The sequence below is a fragment of the Hesperophylax consimilis genome, chromosome 18, assembly GCF_061612785.1.
Source record: "Hesperophylax consimilis isolate HC1 chromosome 18, BYU_Hcon_1.0, whole genome shotgun sequence".
Taxonomy (NCBI): Eukaryota; Metazoa; Arthropoda; class Insecta; order Trichoptera; family Limnephilidae; genus Hesperophylax; species Hesperophylax consimilis.
Window position 1 is genome coordinate 183,417 of NC_142853.1, and position 17,456 is coordinate 200,872.

Sequence of the window (17,456 nt, forward strand, 5' to 3'; positions counted from 1 at the left end):
AAATCTGTTAAAAACTACCTCACACAGAGAACATAAACAACTGTCATTCACCCCAATTAGGAATATAGAAGTAAACATTTACCAATCTCCTACGGTGTTCCCCAAGGAAGTGTTCTAGGTCTGCTCCTATTTCTCGTATGCATGAACTCCTTATTGAATTTGGACATTGATGGTAAAATAATATTATTATTTTTTTTTTACCATAAGCTAATGTTTATAAGACAAGGTTTTTTTATGCACGGCACAAAGGATAACAAACTATTATAAGCAATAATTACTCGCCTGAAATATCCACACAAATTGAAAATATTTCCAGAGTAAAAATAAATGTCGCCGACGGGAATTGAACCCGCACCTTCTGATTGCCGGTCAGGTGCTCTGAACCACTAAGCTATGTATGGTTATTCCCAACCAAACTCAAAGAATCTTGGGTGGACTTACCAGGTTTTGTTGTATAGATTCAACAACTCGGGATATTATCTGAGATTGCATATAAACAGTTTTTTAAGGTTGTTTTATTAAAATTAAAAAAACAGTACAGCTGAAGAAAAAATTAAACCATGCAAAATTAGTTAGAACCTAAATAAAATTAGAAATTCACTACATAAAATAAATGATAATTGTGGGAATCACTTTTCAGCTGCTGCAGATGATTGAATTTTCCTCTTCTCTGTTTAAAGTGGTTTTAACTGATTATATGGACATTTATCAAAAAAAAAATTAATGAATCTCTTTTCTAAAATTGTTCAGTCGTCAGAGTACTTTAGTTTGAAAAATATTTTCCAACTATCTCATACTTAGGCTTTCACATTAGCGACGGTCGAGTCACCTACTTTTGATCCAGGACGAATAGACTGCACTTCAGAATAATAGTCCTTAAAAATATATATAATAATCATAAGAGTTCAGTGTAATTAGCTGATTTGCAGGCATCTCTATGTAGCCGGCAGGAGAAAAAATATCCCTATTCTCACCTGCATTGGAATATGGACGAGTGCGCACTCCATCCAGGTGTGTCCACGTTCTAAGATCTTTTGTATTATTGTAATTTGTTTTTCCATGGCTAGATTAAGTAGTGAATTTGTTAATGTAGTGTTTCTGTTCTGATAATTGCGTCCATCGCTGAATAATATAATTTCTTCCCCTTCTTGGATGCCTGATTTATTAATGATAAAGCTGCAAATAATATTGGCAAACTCGTTTGCTGTAATGCCTCCGTCTGCCTCACAAATAAAGAGTTCTTAATAACCCTATACTCGTATTGTATTGTAAACAGAATAACTTACATACCTTTTTACGGCGAAATTTATCCTTTGTTAACACCTATCACTGCAATTTGACTTCTAAAATGGGATTTTATTAGGTATTGACAGCCGCTGCCCAATCCAAGATTCCAACGATTCTGTTATGACTAGCTGAGACTTACGAGGTTTTAATTCCAACTCTCAATGACAATTACTTACGAGCTTTTGAAATTATACAATAGATGGACAAATATAATTCCTAGAGTTCCAAGATTTTAATAGGATTCAAAATGTTTTTTTTTTTAATTTTTGTAGAAGAAACTTCAATTTTGCCAAAAATTAGACTTACGTGGTAATGTAAGGTGACGACATGTCAGTTTATTTTTTCTGATTAGTACTTACATTGATTTCGTAAATTGAATTGATATATTTTTTTCTAAATTATATGCTTCTTATATTCTATACTCCTTATTTTCTTTTATATTGTATACTTTCTATATTTCTTTTAATTTCTTCAATGTTTCCTTACTTGATATATTCTTTTAATGTAGGTACTTTATATATATTCAACCACCACAACACGGGCATGTGCCTGGCTTGGTGGTATTAACATTGTCAATGACTGTAATAAACAATGCACTGAAAAAAAAAATATATATATACTTGAGGTGAATTTTTACAAAAACTGTGCTAAGATTATTATGAAATTATCAATTTAATATTATAAAAATAAAATAATAATAACATACTTGAGATGAATTTTCACAAAAACAGAACTAGATTATTATGAAATTATCAATTTGAGTTATGAACAGGAGAAAAACACAAAGTAATAAAAAAATAGTTATTTTTCAAATCGCCTGGGAAGCTTTCAACAATCTATCATCTTCCCGGGGATGATTGAGTTTCAAGTGTTTTGTTAAATGACAAACACGCACAAATCCTTTAGAACAAAAATTGCATTTGAAAGGGGTAGCCCCTGTGTGCTTTAACACGTGGCAGTCAAGCACCCAGCGGGCCCGGAAGGAGCGAGGGCATCCCTCCACGGGGCAAGGGAACTCTGGCTCTGCCGAGTGCTGGCGGGAGTGCACCTGCAGCCCGCGGCGCCGCGAGAAGCGCTTCCCACACTGCGCACAAGTGTGTGGCTTCTCGCCCGTGTGCAAGGACATGTGGTCATGCAGGTCAGGCACGGCGCGGCGGCACACAGTGCACTGTCCCGAGCGCTCCGAGTGGCGCGCGCGCACGTGTGCCACCAGGTTGCCCTTCACGCTGAAGGCAGCCCCGCAGCACTCGCATACGTGGTCGCGACCCGCCGCGTGTAGCCGCACGTGCTGCTTGAGGGCAAAGGCGGACTTGACGGCCTTGCCGCAGGCTGCACACACGAAGGGCCGCTGCAGGCTGTGCACGGAAGCGTGGCGCCGCAGGTGGGTGCGCTCAGCGAAGGCGGCGGGGCAGGCTGCGCAGCGGTAGGGCCGCTCGCCGGAGTGCCGCCTCGCGTGTGCCGCCAGGGAGCCCTGCTGCGCGAAGCCCCGACCGCACTGCCCGCAGCGGAAGGGTAGTTCCCCGTTGTGCAGGCGCTGATGCACACGTAGGTTGGAGGCGCTGGACAGGCTCTTTCCGCATACCTCACACGTATGCTGCAGCTCCTCTCTCCTTACATTCTTCTTACGTCTCGTTGTACATCTGTCTTTCTTTACACGCTGAACGGGAAGCGGAGAACTCTCCGCTGATTGATTTTCAGAATCCCAATTAATGCTTTCAGTTTTTACATTAGTGTCGTCGCAACTTTTAGATTCAGGGCTGTTGCTAATACATTTAGCAGAGTTATTGAATTTTGAAAGATTTCTTAATTCTTTATCAGAATCACAACATTTTTCGAGAAATTTATAACAAATTGCCAGTTCTTCAACGCATTCCTTACATATGGAGGACGGGTGTCCTTCTGTCCGTATTATTTTAATTCCTGAACAATGTTCAATTTTTTCACAAATGCTTTTTATTGAGCTGACTTCAAATAAGGAAGTCAAGTTATCTTTATTGGATAGACAAACTCTACAAATTTCTTCTAAGCAGTCCAATTCCAACTTCATTCTGACAAATTTGATTCACTATTTCAAGAATATAAGAATAAGCTTTGGCAACTAAATTTACACCATTTTATAACAAAATTAGGTAAATATTAATTACCCAAAATTATTAGGAAAACGAAGCTGGTTGAATTAATTGCTGGGTTGTATAACTTTCCCTGCTTTTTTTAGTTCGGTAAATTTGACCTAATAATCAAAGTTTTTACTTAACATTATATTAATATTATTATTGAGTATTGTATCAGTACGGCGGGAACGGACATGGAACGGAGCAAACAAATAATTATTGATATTTTTGACTTTTTGACAGATATAGCACAGATTAAGTGAGTTTGGAATGACGTTCAGGAAACAATATGGATACTTCTATTTTTTCCATTATTATGTAATATAATATTATAGATACATTGTAAATTCTAAATCCCCCAATTTGATCCCGATGAATATTTATTTATTTATACTATTAACGCCTTTCGGCTTAAACACACCATAACTTATAAGCATCTTATAAGTATTTTTTTATAAGTAGACATAAATATAAAACTATAACATGAAATTAGAATTGCCTAAAATTGAGTAATAAAAAGACCTTTATAGTGTGTAAGAAAGCAAAGGAATAGAGTGTTAAGAAAAAAATGTGTAACTAACAAACCAAAATGAGATCCTGGAGTAGTAAGATGTTGGAATGCCAAAAAATATGTAAAAATATATATAACTCATATGTAAAACAAATATATGTAACTTAAGATAAAAGGAAGGTTCAATGTAAATACTTATAGGTAGGGTAATTTAAATGTATTTATATTTCCGCTGAAGTTGTGACAGTTATTTGCGTTTTTCTACTTAATAAATAAAAAGGGATATAGGGAATATAAATACTACACTACTTTTGGTTAATTTAGCACTGGATCGATGTGCGACTAAACGGAAAATAATTATTTTTTATGACATCTCCGTGTTTTGTGAAATACGGTTGGCATAAATAAACCAGCGTTAGACGCATACTGCTTCAATTGCAGTGCCATTGCATTGCCGAATTAATCTTAAGGCAGAGTAGAAAATCATTGAACGTGGGCCTATTAGGAGTTTCGTGAGAACGAATCAAATAATTCAGTACAACGAAGATCTCTTAAAATATTTACAAAAGCTAAAAATTAAATCAACTCACAATCGGTCTACAAAAGCGGTTCTAAGAGTAGGGCCGGTGTAAAATTTTCATACACTTTATATTTAAATAATAATATAAATAAAATACCAATATTTTTTTATGAACATAACAGTTTTCGAAACGTAAGTAACTTTATTGAAAAAACTTTTATCTAAGCTTTGTGTACCACCATCAGTGTTGCCAACGAAGGCGATTTATCGCCATTTAGGCTACTCAGAACGAGAATCGGCGACTTAAAAATTTAAAAGGCCGATTAGGCTACCTCAAATTTTGGAAAAATGTGAGGAATTTTTCGAAATGGAATTCCGTAGCCACCCCCCCCCATGGATTTCAAAATTTGTTGTGGGGAATCATACAATGTTTTTGGCTGTGCGGAAATTTTTTTCTTTTCGGAATTTTTTTTCTGTAACAACCCCCCCCCCCATGGATTTCAAATATTCTGTGGGGAGTACTTATTTTGAAACATTTTTGTGGGGAATTATGTTTTACAGAAATTCTCTAACAACCGGAGGGTTGTTAGAGAATTCATGGGGGGGAGCCCCCATGGATTTCCAATAATAAAAGGGGGAATTAAGCTCACGTAGAATATTTGTGGGGAATATGTGGGCAGAATTACTGCAACTGAAATTCGGCTACATTAGGCTACTAAATGTTTGAAAAACGGCGACATTAGGCCAAGATCCGTTGGCAACACTGACCACCATTATGTCAGATTATAAACGTCAATATTGAATATTCATATTGTTTGTATATTTGTGATGTCGTTGCGCTTGATAATTTAAAGAAATAAAGATAATTACTGGTCATAATGGACGTACGCACAATCGACTCTACTTGCAGAACTTGTCTGCAAAGCGCCATCTACGGTGTATCATTATTTGACGTTACAGAAGGTAACGGATTGAAATTTTGCGAAATGCTTTCTTCTTGCGCCGGCCTGGATGTATCCGAAAAGGACGATCGTCCGAAGATTATTTGTAAATCTTGCGCCTTTGAACTTCCTTCCGCTTGGAAATTTATAGAAATGTGTAAAACTTCCAACGAATACTTAGAAAAGCATTTCAAGGAAGGCAAATTCGCCAATATTTCAGATATCTTAGACGTCAAACTTGAAATTAAAGAAGAATTTGATAATCCAGTCGAATGTGACTCATCGAGCGATAGAGAAGACCGTTTATTTCCTCCGGAAGTCCACGAACCTCGGAACTCTACACTGCTCCGAAAGAATAAGAAAATAAGGAAAAAGAAATCAGCGAAGAAGACCGAATGGAAATGCGTCTCCTGCTTCTATATTGCCGCCACCGAATGCGGGTTGAAGAAACACATCAGGCGCAACCATCCCGAGCTGGGAGAGGAAACTTTCCCATGCACTTTCTGCAGCAAGACCTTCAAGAGGAAAAGCGACCGCGTGGTTCACACGCGCTCACACTCCGGGGAGCGGCCCTTTGCGTGCGCGCACTGTCCGCAGCGATTCTCGCAGTCGGGCACACTCATACTGCACACGCGGCGCCACACCGGAGAGACGCCCTTCCGCTGCGCTGCCTGTCCGCGCCTCTTCTCCTGCCACTCCTCGCTGCGGCGCCACTCGCGCACACACTCCGGGGAGCGGCCCTTCGCCTGTGAGCGCTGCGGGGCCACCTTCGCGCAGCCGAGCTGTCTGCGCCAGCACGCCGCTGTGCACTCGGAGGAGCGCCCGTACGCCTGCGCAACCTGCGGCCGGAGCCTCAAATCGCGCATGGCACTGCGCAACCACCTGCTAACACACGGTGACAAGAGTTTTGTGTGCGAGTGCTGCGGTAAGAAGTTCTTTGTCAAGGCCAACCTGGACAAGCACTGCAAGAAGATGCATCGTTCCGAGGCGGGGGTGTGTACCGTGTGCGCCAAGCCCTGCTCTGATCTTACGCGCCACATGCTGCTACACTCTGACCAGTGCTCATTCCGCTGCCAGCTCTGTCCCCGAGCTTTTCGCACCCCGGGCAACCTCTCCTTCCACGTCACCACTAGACATGACAACGACCGCAAATACAAGTGCGACATGGACAAGTGTTCTCAGGCATTTCCTAAACAGAGCATGCTAGACTTCCACACACGCAAAGTGCACTCCAACGAGACGCCCTACACTTGCAAACTCTGCTCAAACGGGTTCTTCCGAAAGAGCGATCTCTCCAGACATTTAAACACGGTTCATCCCAACGACAGAATTCCTCTGGCTGTTTAATTTATCTCATTCAACAGGTTTGTTTTACTGTATGATTATGACATAGGAAATACATTACTAATGATTAAAATATATTCTTACATTATTACTTTGTTAAAACCTTGCGCAAGCGACAAATTCTATACCTATATTCTAATTAAAAATCCAGGGGAAGCTTGAGGGAAGAGGAAGGCTTGGAAATCTGCGTAACTAGTACGAGTATAGTTCTGCTGAGTTGTTCCTACTGCTGTAGGCTGCTTTGCCAACCTTCCGATGGGAGACGGAACCACAAAAGTTAACTTATATTAAAACATAGGAAATTTCGCTGTAAACTGGTTGGATTCAAATCTTAAATATTGTTCTTTAAAATTATGCCTTGAAATCTTTAAAACTGATGTCACTAATAGATTTACTTTGAAATATTCTCATACTAACAACATCATCCAATCTTTGTAGTCATAGAATAAAGAATACCACAAGAAAATCTTGGGCGTGTTTCATGATCCAGTACAAGAAACTCCCCGCTTAAATTTCACAAGCAGAACTGTGTTTCAAGGGTAAGAGAGACCGAGCGCATGCTAAACGGGCTAGAACCCAAAGGTATTAAGTCAGGGGTGACATTGGTTTTCATGCAATATATATGTAAAATATGGCTAGTCAAGTAAGGCTAGGCTAGTAAACCTTGAAAATCAAGTACACTGAGCGTAGTGGTTTTCTGACATGCTTTAGAATTGTTATTTTAGGTTTTAAAATATTTTTACCTTCAAGTCCCACCAACACGGTGATGTCTCATGGAATTTCGGAATGCTCCTGAGGTATCTAAAATGTTATACATATTTCTATTTCTTGAAGTTGTCGTAAAAAGAAATACCATTTTAGAAATTAGATAAAATTATCTTTGAAATGTTTGTATTTGAAATAAACATTGATATATCTAAATAATTAAATCTTAATATCAAACAAAAAAACTTACCGGGACATTTTGACTCGAGAATTTGATATTTAGAAAACTCACTCCTTTTGTGCAGGGAATTAGTAAGAAAACTGTCACTTCATGTTTTATGCCGTTTATACAATAATTTTTTTTTAAACTTTCAACTGTCGATGAAAAAATCCTGCCAATTTGTAATCATACACTTAAACAATTTTTTTGATTTTATCCATGTAATCATGGATAAATATTTGAGACAAACTGAGAAGAAGAGTTATTTTATCTTTCAAGCGACGAAAAAGAAAAAATAGTTTTTTTTTTTTAATAGTGTATAGACACCCCGGTCAGATCTGTCTTTCCGAGCTTCTAATGGAATATGATGTTTGTGGCTAGTAATGTCCTTCCAAGCCTTGAAGGGTTAAATAAAAAATTGCTGTAAAGATATCTGTACAAGTACTTACATCATATTTATTTTTATTGCACTTATGTTTATAAAGTCTTGTTTATGTAAAAGCACTAAGGCGTAAATAAATTACATTCTATAATGTACTGAAACAATCGCTGGTACAGCTCAGTGAGTACCAGCAACTAATAAATTACATTCTATAATGTACTGAAACAATCGCTGGTACAGCTCAGTGAGTACCAGCAACTAATAAATTACATTCTATAATGTACTGAAACAATCGCTGGTACAGCTCAGTGAGTACCACCAACTAATAAATTACATTCTATAATGTACTGAAACAATCGCTGGTACAGCTCAGTGAGTACCACCAACTAATAAATTACATTCTATAATGTACTGAAACAATCGCTGGTACAGCTCAGTGAGTACCACCAACTAATAAATTACATTCTATAATGTACTGAAACAATCGCTGGTACAGCTCAGTGAGTACCACCAACTAATAAATTACATTCTATAATGCAGCGTTTCCCAAATGGTGTTCCGCGGAACCCTGGGGTTCCGTAGAAGCATCACAAGGGTTCCGCGTTCCGTCCGGATTTAACGTATGTATTTAACAAAAAAAATAATGCGCACGGGAGCTAGATCCAGCGCGCTTGACCGCCGTCGCCTCCTTCCGCCACCCGCGACCCGTATCGCCCGCCGCAAGCTCAGTCGAGTCTATGACTGTGACATGAGAGAACGTGTGTGTTCTCGTTCTTTTTTAATTCGTGTGAACTTACAAAGGTGACATTCCAGTGATATTGTTATTCCTGTTCTTATAATCTTGTACTTACGATATCCGTTTTAGGTAAGTATTTTTTTACCAATTTATTTGTTACCAATTGCAGATGGTGCCAAAACAAATAAAAACGATTTATTCATATTCATGTTATTTTTTATTTCAGCCTTTATTAAAAAAATGGATAACTGGCTCAAAACAGGGCGCTTACAAAGTGGCATAAGTGCTTCATCAAGTTCATCGTCAGCAAATAATGGAAGTATTTCAGAAGAAGCTGTTGATTTATCCGTAAGTAAATTATACTTACCTAGCAATAGTAATCATTTAGGCCCAGTTCATGAACATATTTTGATTGGTGACAACCGTGACAACCCTGACAAATTACTTTAATGTAGTATAACTGACGCATGGGTGTTCGACTCTAGCCTTTTAAACAGCAAATGCCATCTAATTTTGATATAAATGAATCACGCCCGAAAAAGGTGTCAAATTCCAGACTGTGCCAAAAGAAGATTTGAGGTGGGACTGTTCTTTTTAGCCAACACCAAACTGCATCTTGCCGTCACATTACTAATGTTTTTTATTTAATTTCAGGATATCGTAAATACTGAAGGATATTGTCCTGAGCAGGATAGACAAAATACACCAACGACTAAAAGGGCTGGGCAATCTCAGGACAACACTTCTTCAAAAAAGAGAAAATATGACGAATCTTACTTGTCCTTTGGATTTATTTCTGTTGGAATGCTTGAGAATCCGGATGGTCAATGCGTTATCTGCAACAAAATCATATGTAATAGCTCTCTGGCACCTGCAAAGCTTAAACGACATCTTAATACCAACCGCCCGCAATTAAAATACAAAAGCTTAGACTTTTTTTAAAAGATGCACATAAAACCAGTGTGGCTGCTTTACATAAATATGTTAAAACTGATAACGAGAATGCCACCGAACCATCATTCCTGCTAAGTTACAGGATTTCTCGTGCTGGCAAACCACAAACGATTGCAGAGACTTTAATAAAACTCCGTATGACAGAAATTGTCAAGTGTGTACTTGGCGAAGACGCAGCGAAGAAAGTTGCAGCAGTTCAGAGTTCATATCATATCTGATCCAATCCATAAAATATCTGACCACATTGAAGATGAATTGATTTGTAGATTTAAAAGTAGTGAAATGTTTGCATTGCAACTCGACGAAAGTACAAAAATGTCGCTGGACTATCAATACTGCTTGTTTTCGTAAGATACCCCTTCGGGGGACCTATTGAAGAGGATTCGTTTATTTGTGCTCCTTTGGAGACCAACACCACTGGAGAAAAAATTTTCAAAGTCGTTGATAATTACACGAATGTACATAACATTCATTGAAACAAATGTGTCGATGTATGTAGCGATGGAGCTGCCGCTTTGACTGGCAAAATAAAAGGTACTGTAACAAGAATTAAGAATGTTGCACCTAAATGCAGCAGCAGTCACTGCGTTTTACATCGACATGCCCTTGTCGTAAAAAAAATACCACACGAGGTAAAGAAAGTTCTCGATCAAGCCGTACAAATTGAGAATTACGTTAAATCACGTCCGCTCCAATTGGGACTTTTTAAAAAAGTGTGTGAAGATATAGGAAGTCAGCATCAATCACTTCTTCTTCCCACGGAAGTAAGATGGCTTTCCAAAGGAAAAGTATTATCAAGATTATTTGAATTGCGCAACGAACTAGTGGTATTTTTTTTCAAAGAATCGCTTTCTTCATCTTTGAGTGGTCTTGTTCAACTATTGCACGACGAGCAATGTCTAATGAAACTGGCGTATTTGGCAGACATATTTGATAAACTGAATGTAATTTGCAAGTCATTGCAAGGAAGAAACACAAATACTTTTACAGTAAACGACAAAATCTCTTCTCTTAGAAAGAAACTTGTCTTCTGGATAGAATGTGTTGAACAGAAACAGTACCAATGTTTTACTCTTTTAAACGAGTTTCTGGAAAAAAATGAGTTGCAAGTAACCTCAGATGTTGAAAAATGCATTTACGAACATTTGATGGCCCTCAACAAATCTCTGGAAGAGTATTTTCCTGAAAAAAACTGCAGGACATTGACTGGGTACAGAATCCATTTCTAGTTCACAGGACACCGTCGACTCAGAACTCGTCGAACAGAGAACGAGGCTTTGATTGATATCATGTGTTCTTCTTCCTTATAACAAAAGTTTAATTCAGAAAAAACTAATCTGGATGAGTTTTGGATTGGACTTAAAAACGAATATCCAGAAGTCGTCGAGAAGGCTATCACAGTTTTGTTACCGTTTGTGACCACTTACCGATGTGAAACTGGTTTTTCGGCTTACGCTTACACAAAAAAAAACAAATACAAAAACAGACTGGATGCAGCTCCAGATCTTCGTATTCAGCTGTCTGGCATAAAGCCTGATTTCAATGCTATTTTAACAAAAAATGTAAAAAGATATCACTCTTCACATTAAATTAAGTTTTACACAAAACTTTTTATCTTTCTTTACATGGTAAACATGAAAGTATTCAAACTACAAGTTTATCTTTTTCTTATAAAAATAGGGTTCCGCCTAGAAAAGTATGATCGATAAGGGTTCCGGGGCGAAAAAAAATTGAGAAACGCTGCTATAATGTACTGAAACAATCGCTGGTACAGCTCAGTGAGTACCACCAACTAATAAATTACATTCTATAATGTACTGAAACAATCGCTGGTACAGCTCAGTGAGTACCACCAACTAATAAATTGGTCTGTAGGGACTGTTGTAGTGTGCATCCACTATTATTTTATTTTTTTTAAATTCCCCTTACACAACAGAATGGTAGGTATTAAATTAAAGAAGAATAAACCTAGCAAAGGGGTGTATTCTTGAGCATCTGGAGTATTATACTCTCTTACAATAAATTAGGTATCAACACTCTGATATTGTATATATGTATTACAAAATTACAACTCAGCGCCACAAAATGCTTGCGTCTTCCACGACTCTTAAAGTTACATTTGTATAGAACAGTTTTGTCTGTAATATTCATTATATATTATTGACCTTAATAATAATATCTCAATGATTTGTAGAGTGCAATTTTTGGGAAAATCACTCCAAGGGCACTGTCTAATTTTGTGCCAGATTATGTCACCGTCCAGCAAATGATGCTACTTATTAGTGAGTGCAAGTAGTACTTATACTCGTTTAAGACAGGCACATATTTAGGTAGAACAATACCTACTTTAAATTGTTTTATTATCAAAAGAATAAAGATTTTTTTGTGTAAGGGCATGCAGAGATGAATTGTGTAGAATCACAGCGTAATATTCTTGTAAGAACAACATAAATGATAATACATTATAGATAGAAGATTGTGAATATCACGGAGGAGAGATTTTCAGTGTTTTATTTACACAGTGGATACTGTACACAATACTTATTTTACAATAGAATTACAATTGTTGTTTGTCTCTAAACAAATATCCTCTCTATCTAAGACATGACTTCAATCTTCCATCTTAATATATAAAAATCATGTGTCACACGCTAATCTCCGAAACCGCCCAACCGATTTCAATGAAATTTTGTGAATGTGTTTGGTTGGTTCCGGCTTGAAACATAGGATAGTTTTGGACCTGATAGGGTCTCGAGCTGTTGTCGAGATCTAAATTATTTTTAATTTTTTCAACTAATTTTCTTCACATGTTCATCCAAAAATACATACAACCACAAATATTAACTCCCTACTACATAGAAGTAGGTCTGTGGCAGGACAACGTCTGCCGGGGCTCACTAGTATGATTATAGAATTTAGCCATTTAAGGGTAAACTCTCATAGATGGCACTAATTTTATTATTTTAGGAAAAACAATTTTATGGCGCATTGTTTGTTTGTGCTTGTACATATTAATACTGCGTCAAAATATATATAACTAGCCGTTGAAAATAATAGCTACAGTGCTACCTCGACATACGAGTGCCCCAATATACGAGTTTTTCGAGATACGAGCCGGCGAGCGAGTGATTTTTTGCTTTGAGTTACGAGCAAAATTCGAGATACTGTAGCAGTGCTTACTTCTGGGCGGCGCAGTTCCTACCCGATTAGAATAAACATTGGTCAATTTTCTCCGGTTGGCACTACTGTTTAGAGCTAGCAGTCCGGAGCGCACTTCGTCGAGCTCAGTTGCTGGCTGGACTCAAGGGACTACGGTGTGTTCGTGCGACACCGGAACAATGAGGGACTACTTTGCAAGTCACGAAAGGTCTTTTTCTCTTTTAACTTTTTAATCATGTAACTTATCATTCTAAGAGGGATTACTTATTTAACTTCTTGCGTAGTTATTTTATACTACGCTGGCGCCCGCTCAGACATTCCTTACAAGATTTTTAAGGTTTTTAATTTAATAATGTTACCTGCTCTTAGTCATATTTTTATCAAGATGGCGTTAAACTTACGTACATTCTTGACACGCCCGGAGATAAGATGTTTATTAGAGTCTCATGTTTATTTTGATTGATCAAGTATTTTAATAATTGTTATTTAATAAATTAGCGTCTGTTGTTATTTTAAACCTTCTATTATTTAACTTCCTTATCAGATCTCATCTCTACCTACATACATTGTGTTGAGTGCGTGTGCGTAGATGACTAGATTATTGTATTTGGTAATTACCAATTAATGTCACAATCGTTTGATCCATCATTAATTTATACAATTAATCTTTTCATCACCCATCCATTGGCATTAATGTTACAATACGAGTTCGGTTTAGCAGGTCGGCCGGTAGGAGATTGTGTCTCTGGGGAAATCCATGGGTCTAGAGGTGGAAGAAAGAGACGTGAACTAACTCATTCAAGTTTCCCATACAGCTGAATTGCAGCACCAAGCCTCAAGCTAATCTATAACGATTCAAGTATCCCGTACAGCTGATATGCAGCGCCAAGCCTCAAGCTAATCTATAACGATTCAAGTATCCCGTACAGCTGATATGCAGCGCCAAGCCTCAAGCTAATCTATAACGATTCAAGTATCCCGTACAGCTGATATGCAGCGCCAAGCCTCAAGCTAATCTATAACGAATCGAGTATCCCATACAGCTGAATTGCAGCACCAAGCCTCAAGCTAATCTATAACGATTCAAGTATCCCGTGCAGCTGATATGCAGTGCCAAGCCTCAAGCTAATCTATAAAGGTAAGAAAAGAATAGCATTTCAGCATCATTAAGTATGTTACATGTTTTAATAGATAGTGTTGGTTAGGAGTGATGGTATGAAGAAGAATATTAGGTTTAATTACCTACATAAATATTTTATTCGACTAATTTCCAATATTGGTTTATACAACTCTTTTTTCTTAAAAAAAAAACGAATCTTATTTTATTTTTCAACACTGGACATTATATTCTTACGAATATTGGTGAAAAAAATATCAGAAGCGTTGAAATACTTAGATCTATTTTTTACAATGTAAATGCTTTATGATTATAATAATAATGTATGTAGATAGTACTAGATGTATCTATATAAATAATAATAAAAGAGGTGGTGCATGAGGCTTCGCTAAGTACGGAGCACTATAATACACAAAACAGTCCTATGGAAAACGTTAAGTACCGGGCAGTGATAAATCACTAGAAATAACGTCGGCATTGTTTTCAATGGTAATTTTCAACAGTTGAAATTCTCCAATGTATATAAAATAATTAAATTAGCGCCATCTATGAACGAGCAGTTTTAAGTTGACCCTTAACAGCTCCGCCTCGATCTAGTGATGGCGAATCGGGTTCTACGTACAATCAAGTTACAACAAATAAATAATATCAACAAATCATACCAAGACAAAGTTTGGGTGATGAATTTTCGTATGTCTTTTTAAATCACCAATTCTCAAGAAACCTTTAGTACAAATTCTACAGACATGGGGCGTTTCACTGGAGTGATATTTCAGGCGGTGGAAGTCCAACAGGTATTTTAGGGAGAAGGATTTTGGGCAGTTCTGTTCTTGGCACTTGTGCTTACCGGCATTGTTGTGCTTGTGCATGTGGACAGATAAGCTGCGGCGTAATGGGAAGCGCTTGTCGCACACGCCACACACGTAGGCCGCCTCGCCCGAGTGCTTGCGGAGGTGCTCTGCCAAGTCGGGGCATTGGCGCCCGCACTGGCCGCACTGCCCCGAGCGCACTCCGTGCTGGCGCCGGATGTGCGACACGAGGTTGCCCTTGGTGCTGAAGGCCGCCCCGCAGCGCTCGCACATGACGGGCTTGGCTTCGCGGTGCAGGCTCATGTGTTTGTTGAGAGTGTTGCGCGACTTGACCGCCTTGCCGCACTCGGCGCAGCGGTAGCGCTTCTCCTCGCTGTGCACGGAGCGGTGCTGCTGCAGCATGGAGCGGTCCGTGAAGGTCTTGCCGCAGCGGGGCTCTCCGCAGCGGTAGGGCCGCTCGCCCGTGTGGGTGCGGCGGTGGCGGATGAGCGAGCTGAGTTGTGAGAAGCGACGCCCGCAGGTGGTGCAGCCGTGCGGCAGCTCCCCCGTGTGGATGCGCGTGTGCACCGTGAGGTCCCGCCGACTGAAGAAGCAGTGTCCGCAGTGCGCGCACTCGAAGGGGCGCGGCCGGCCTCCCGGCGGCGGGGGCCCGGAGTGGCGCCGGGCGGCGTGCACTTTGAGCGTGCCGGCCTGCGAGAAGCGCGCCCCGCACTCCCCGCACTGGTACGGCTTCTCGCCAGTGTGACGACGGACGTGGATAGCCATGGCCGAGCGGCTCGTGACCAGCAGGCCGCAGGTGGCGCACTGGAGTTCGCTCGCTTCTTTCTTTATCTTTATTCTCTTAATCTTGCCTTTTGACTGGCGCTTCTTGGGCGCCTTTCTTTTCATTTCATTTTCACTTTTAATGTGTTGTAATAAATTTATATCTTCTTCCCCGATGTCGTATGGACTACAACTTCTATCAGAGATGCTCTGATCGATCTCCGTCTTAACCTCAACTTCCACATTGGAGGCGCGCAATAATTTATCTGAATTTTGGCACGTAACGACGAAATCGTAAGCTATAGACAAATCCCTTCGACAGTTAGTACAAATTAAGGAAGGAAATTTGTCCAGCTCGGTGATGGTAATGTTAGTGCAATGCTTAATTTTATCAGTGTATTTGAAAGTATCCTCGTATTCGAATATCGATATCAGTAACTCTCCAGACTTTAAGCAAACACGGCATTTTTTTTCAAATGCCGTCATCATAAGTTATTTCTTTAATTACGCATATATTTTTAAACAAAAATTATTTTTATGGGAAAACAGAAAACTTTGACGTTTGTAAGAATAACAAATAAAAGCATCTGTCAGTAGTGATGGGCAAGATCGAAACATTTACATTATCGAAGTTTTTTGACCGAAACATCAAAACAATCGATTTAATCGCTCGGAAGACTGCGTTTTTGGTTCTCGTTGGGTTTATATAAATATAGCACATTTGTATGGCAATGTTTAACTTAAGAGGAATATGAAAGCCAAAAATATTTTCGTTCTTTCAACTTCCAAAATAATGATCGAGCTACTGGTATCGTAAAAAATATTTGTGTCGTCTGCGCAAAGCAAGGAATTGTAAAATAATATAGTCGCCGTGCTGTGGGTCCCTGCAATAGAAATGTTAGATGTAAGCTGTTTAATTATGATATTATCTAGTTTGTGAACCATTCATTCATTTTTAGGTTGGAATTTAGGACGCCCTTACATTTAGGATATGAAACCATAATGTGTACCACATCCCCCGATTGGAGATGCCATAATCTCACTGGCTCCAGACGGTTGGGAGCAGTTGGGGGCGGGGCTCTTGTTCGGTTTCACATTAAAAAGTAATGAAATCAAAAAAGAGTGGAGACTTGAAAATGAAACTAGCCAGTGTAAGATATGTTGCTATCTAATTTATTTTTAGTAAATTCCGCTGCACCCTTGGAAAAGGAGGAAAGACAACGAGCCCCAGTTGGTAGTACCAACCAGTGTGATTAGCAAAGTTATAACCGCCTACCATGTTAGTTCCGTGGCCGGACACCCGGGAGCAAGGGAGACCCTTAAGATTTTGCACATTAAGTAAATCGGGAGATCAGAATGAGCCAGCCAGCGTCATCTAGCGGTAAGAGTGGCGACGCCATCGCCATGGACCCGAACAAAGTCACGAAGTGGTGTAAACCACGATAGTTTTAGCACCCCACCATCGCGCAGCTCAAGATAGAAGATGACCAGTCAGTTACCATCTTACCTGCGCCGAGGAACCTCCTACCACCCCCCTTGGAGCGGTCGCCGAGGCTCTTACGCCCAGGAAGCCAGAGTGGTCGCCTGACTTCCGCCCAGGAAGCTGCCCTCTCAGGAGTCGCTGCCTGCCGACTCTGCCCTTCGGAGCCTTGGCCCACGCTGAACTGCGAGTGACTGCCCTACTATCAACAATATACTGTTTACGCCTTTCGGAACCAGCCCAAGCTGCCGCGTGTTTTTATCAGTGATAAGTGCGGTTCCAGAAGCATCGAAAAGGGAAGTGCCTGAACAATTTTTGTATGTTTTACTTCGTAGCGCGAACCAACTTTCAAAAGGCATTGAATGAAAATAAATTAGAATTAATAAAAAAGACAAATAATTTTAAGAATAGTATTAAG

The 17,456-nt window shown here is 39.4% G+C and overlaps 3 protein-coding genes across 3 annotated transcripts; 1 reads left to right on the plus strand and 2 right to left on the minus strand.

The window, feature by feature from the left end:
* Positions 1–1,918: 1,918 nt before the first annotated feature.
* Positions 1,919–3,631, minus strand: LOC149415196 (uncharacterized). The gene has a single exon (XM_089642374.1). It carries the CDS (start codon positions 3,332–3,334, stop codon positions 2,096–2,098), a length of 1,239 nt encoding a protein of 412 aa, XP_089498500.1. The 5' UTR covers positions 3,335–3,631; the 3' UTR covers positions 1,919–2,095.
* A 1,586-nt stretch (positions 3,632–5,217) lies between these two features.
* Positions 5,218–7,696, plus strand: LOC149415197 (uncharacterized). The gene has a single exon (XM_089642704.1). The coding sequence runs from the start codon at positions 5,308–5,310 to the stop codon at positions 6,715–6,717; it is 1,410 nt and encodes a 469-aa protein (XP_089498830.1). The 5' UTR covers positions 5,218–5,307; the 3' UTR covers positions 6,718–7,696.
* A 6,837-nt stretch (positions 7,697–14,533) lies between these two features.
* LOC149415198 (uncharacterized) lies at positions 14,534–15,808 on the minus strand. Its single transcript, XM_089642826.1, has 2 exons — positions 14,835–15,808; positions 14,534–14,601 (listed from the first exon to the last, which is right to left on the minus strand). The coding sequence occupies exons 1-2, from the start codon at positions 15,682–15,684 to the stop codon at positions 14,534–14,536; spliced, it is 918 nt and encodes a 305-aa protein (XP_089498952.1). The 5' UTR covers positions 15,685–15,808.
* Positions 15,809–17,456: the final 1,648 nt, after the last annotated feature.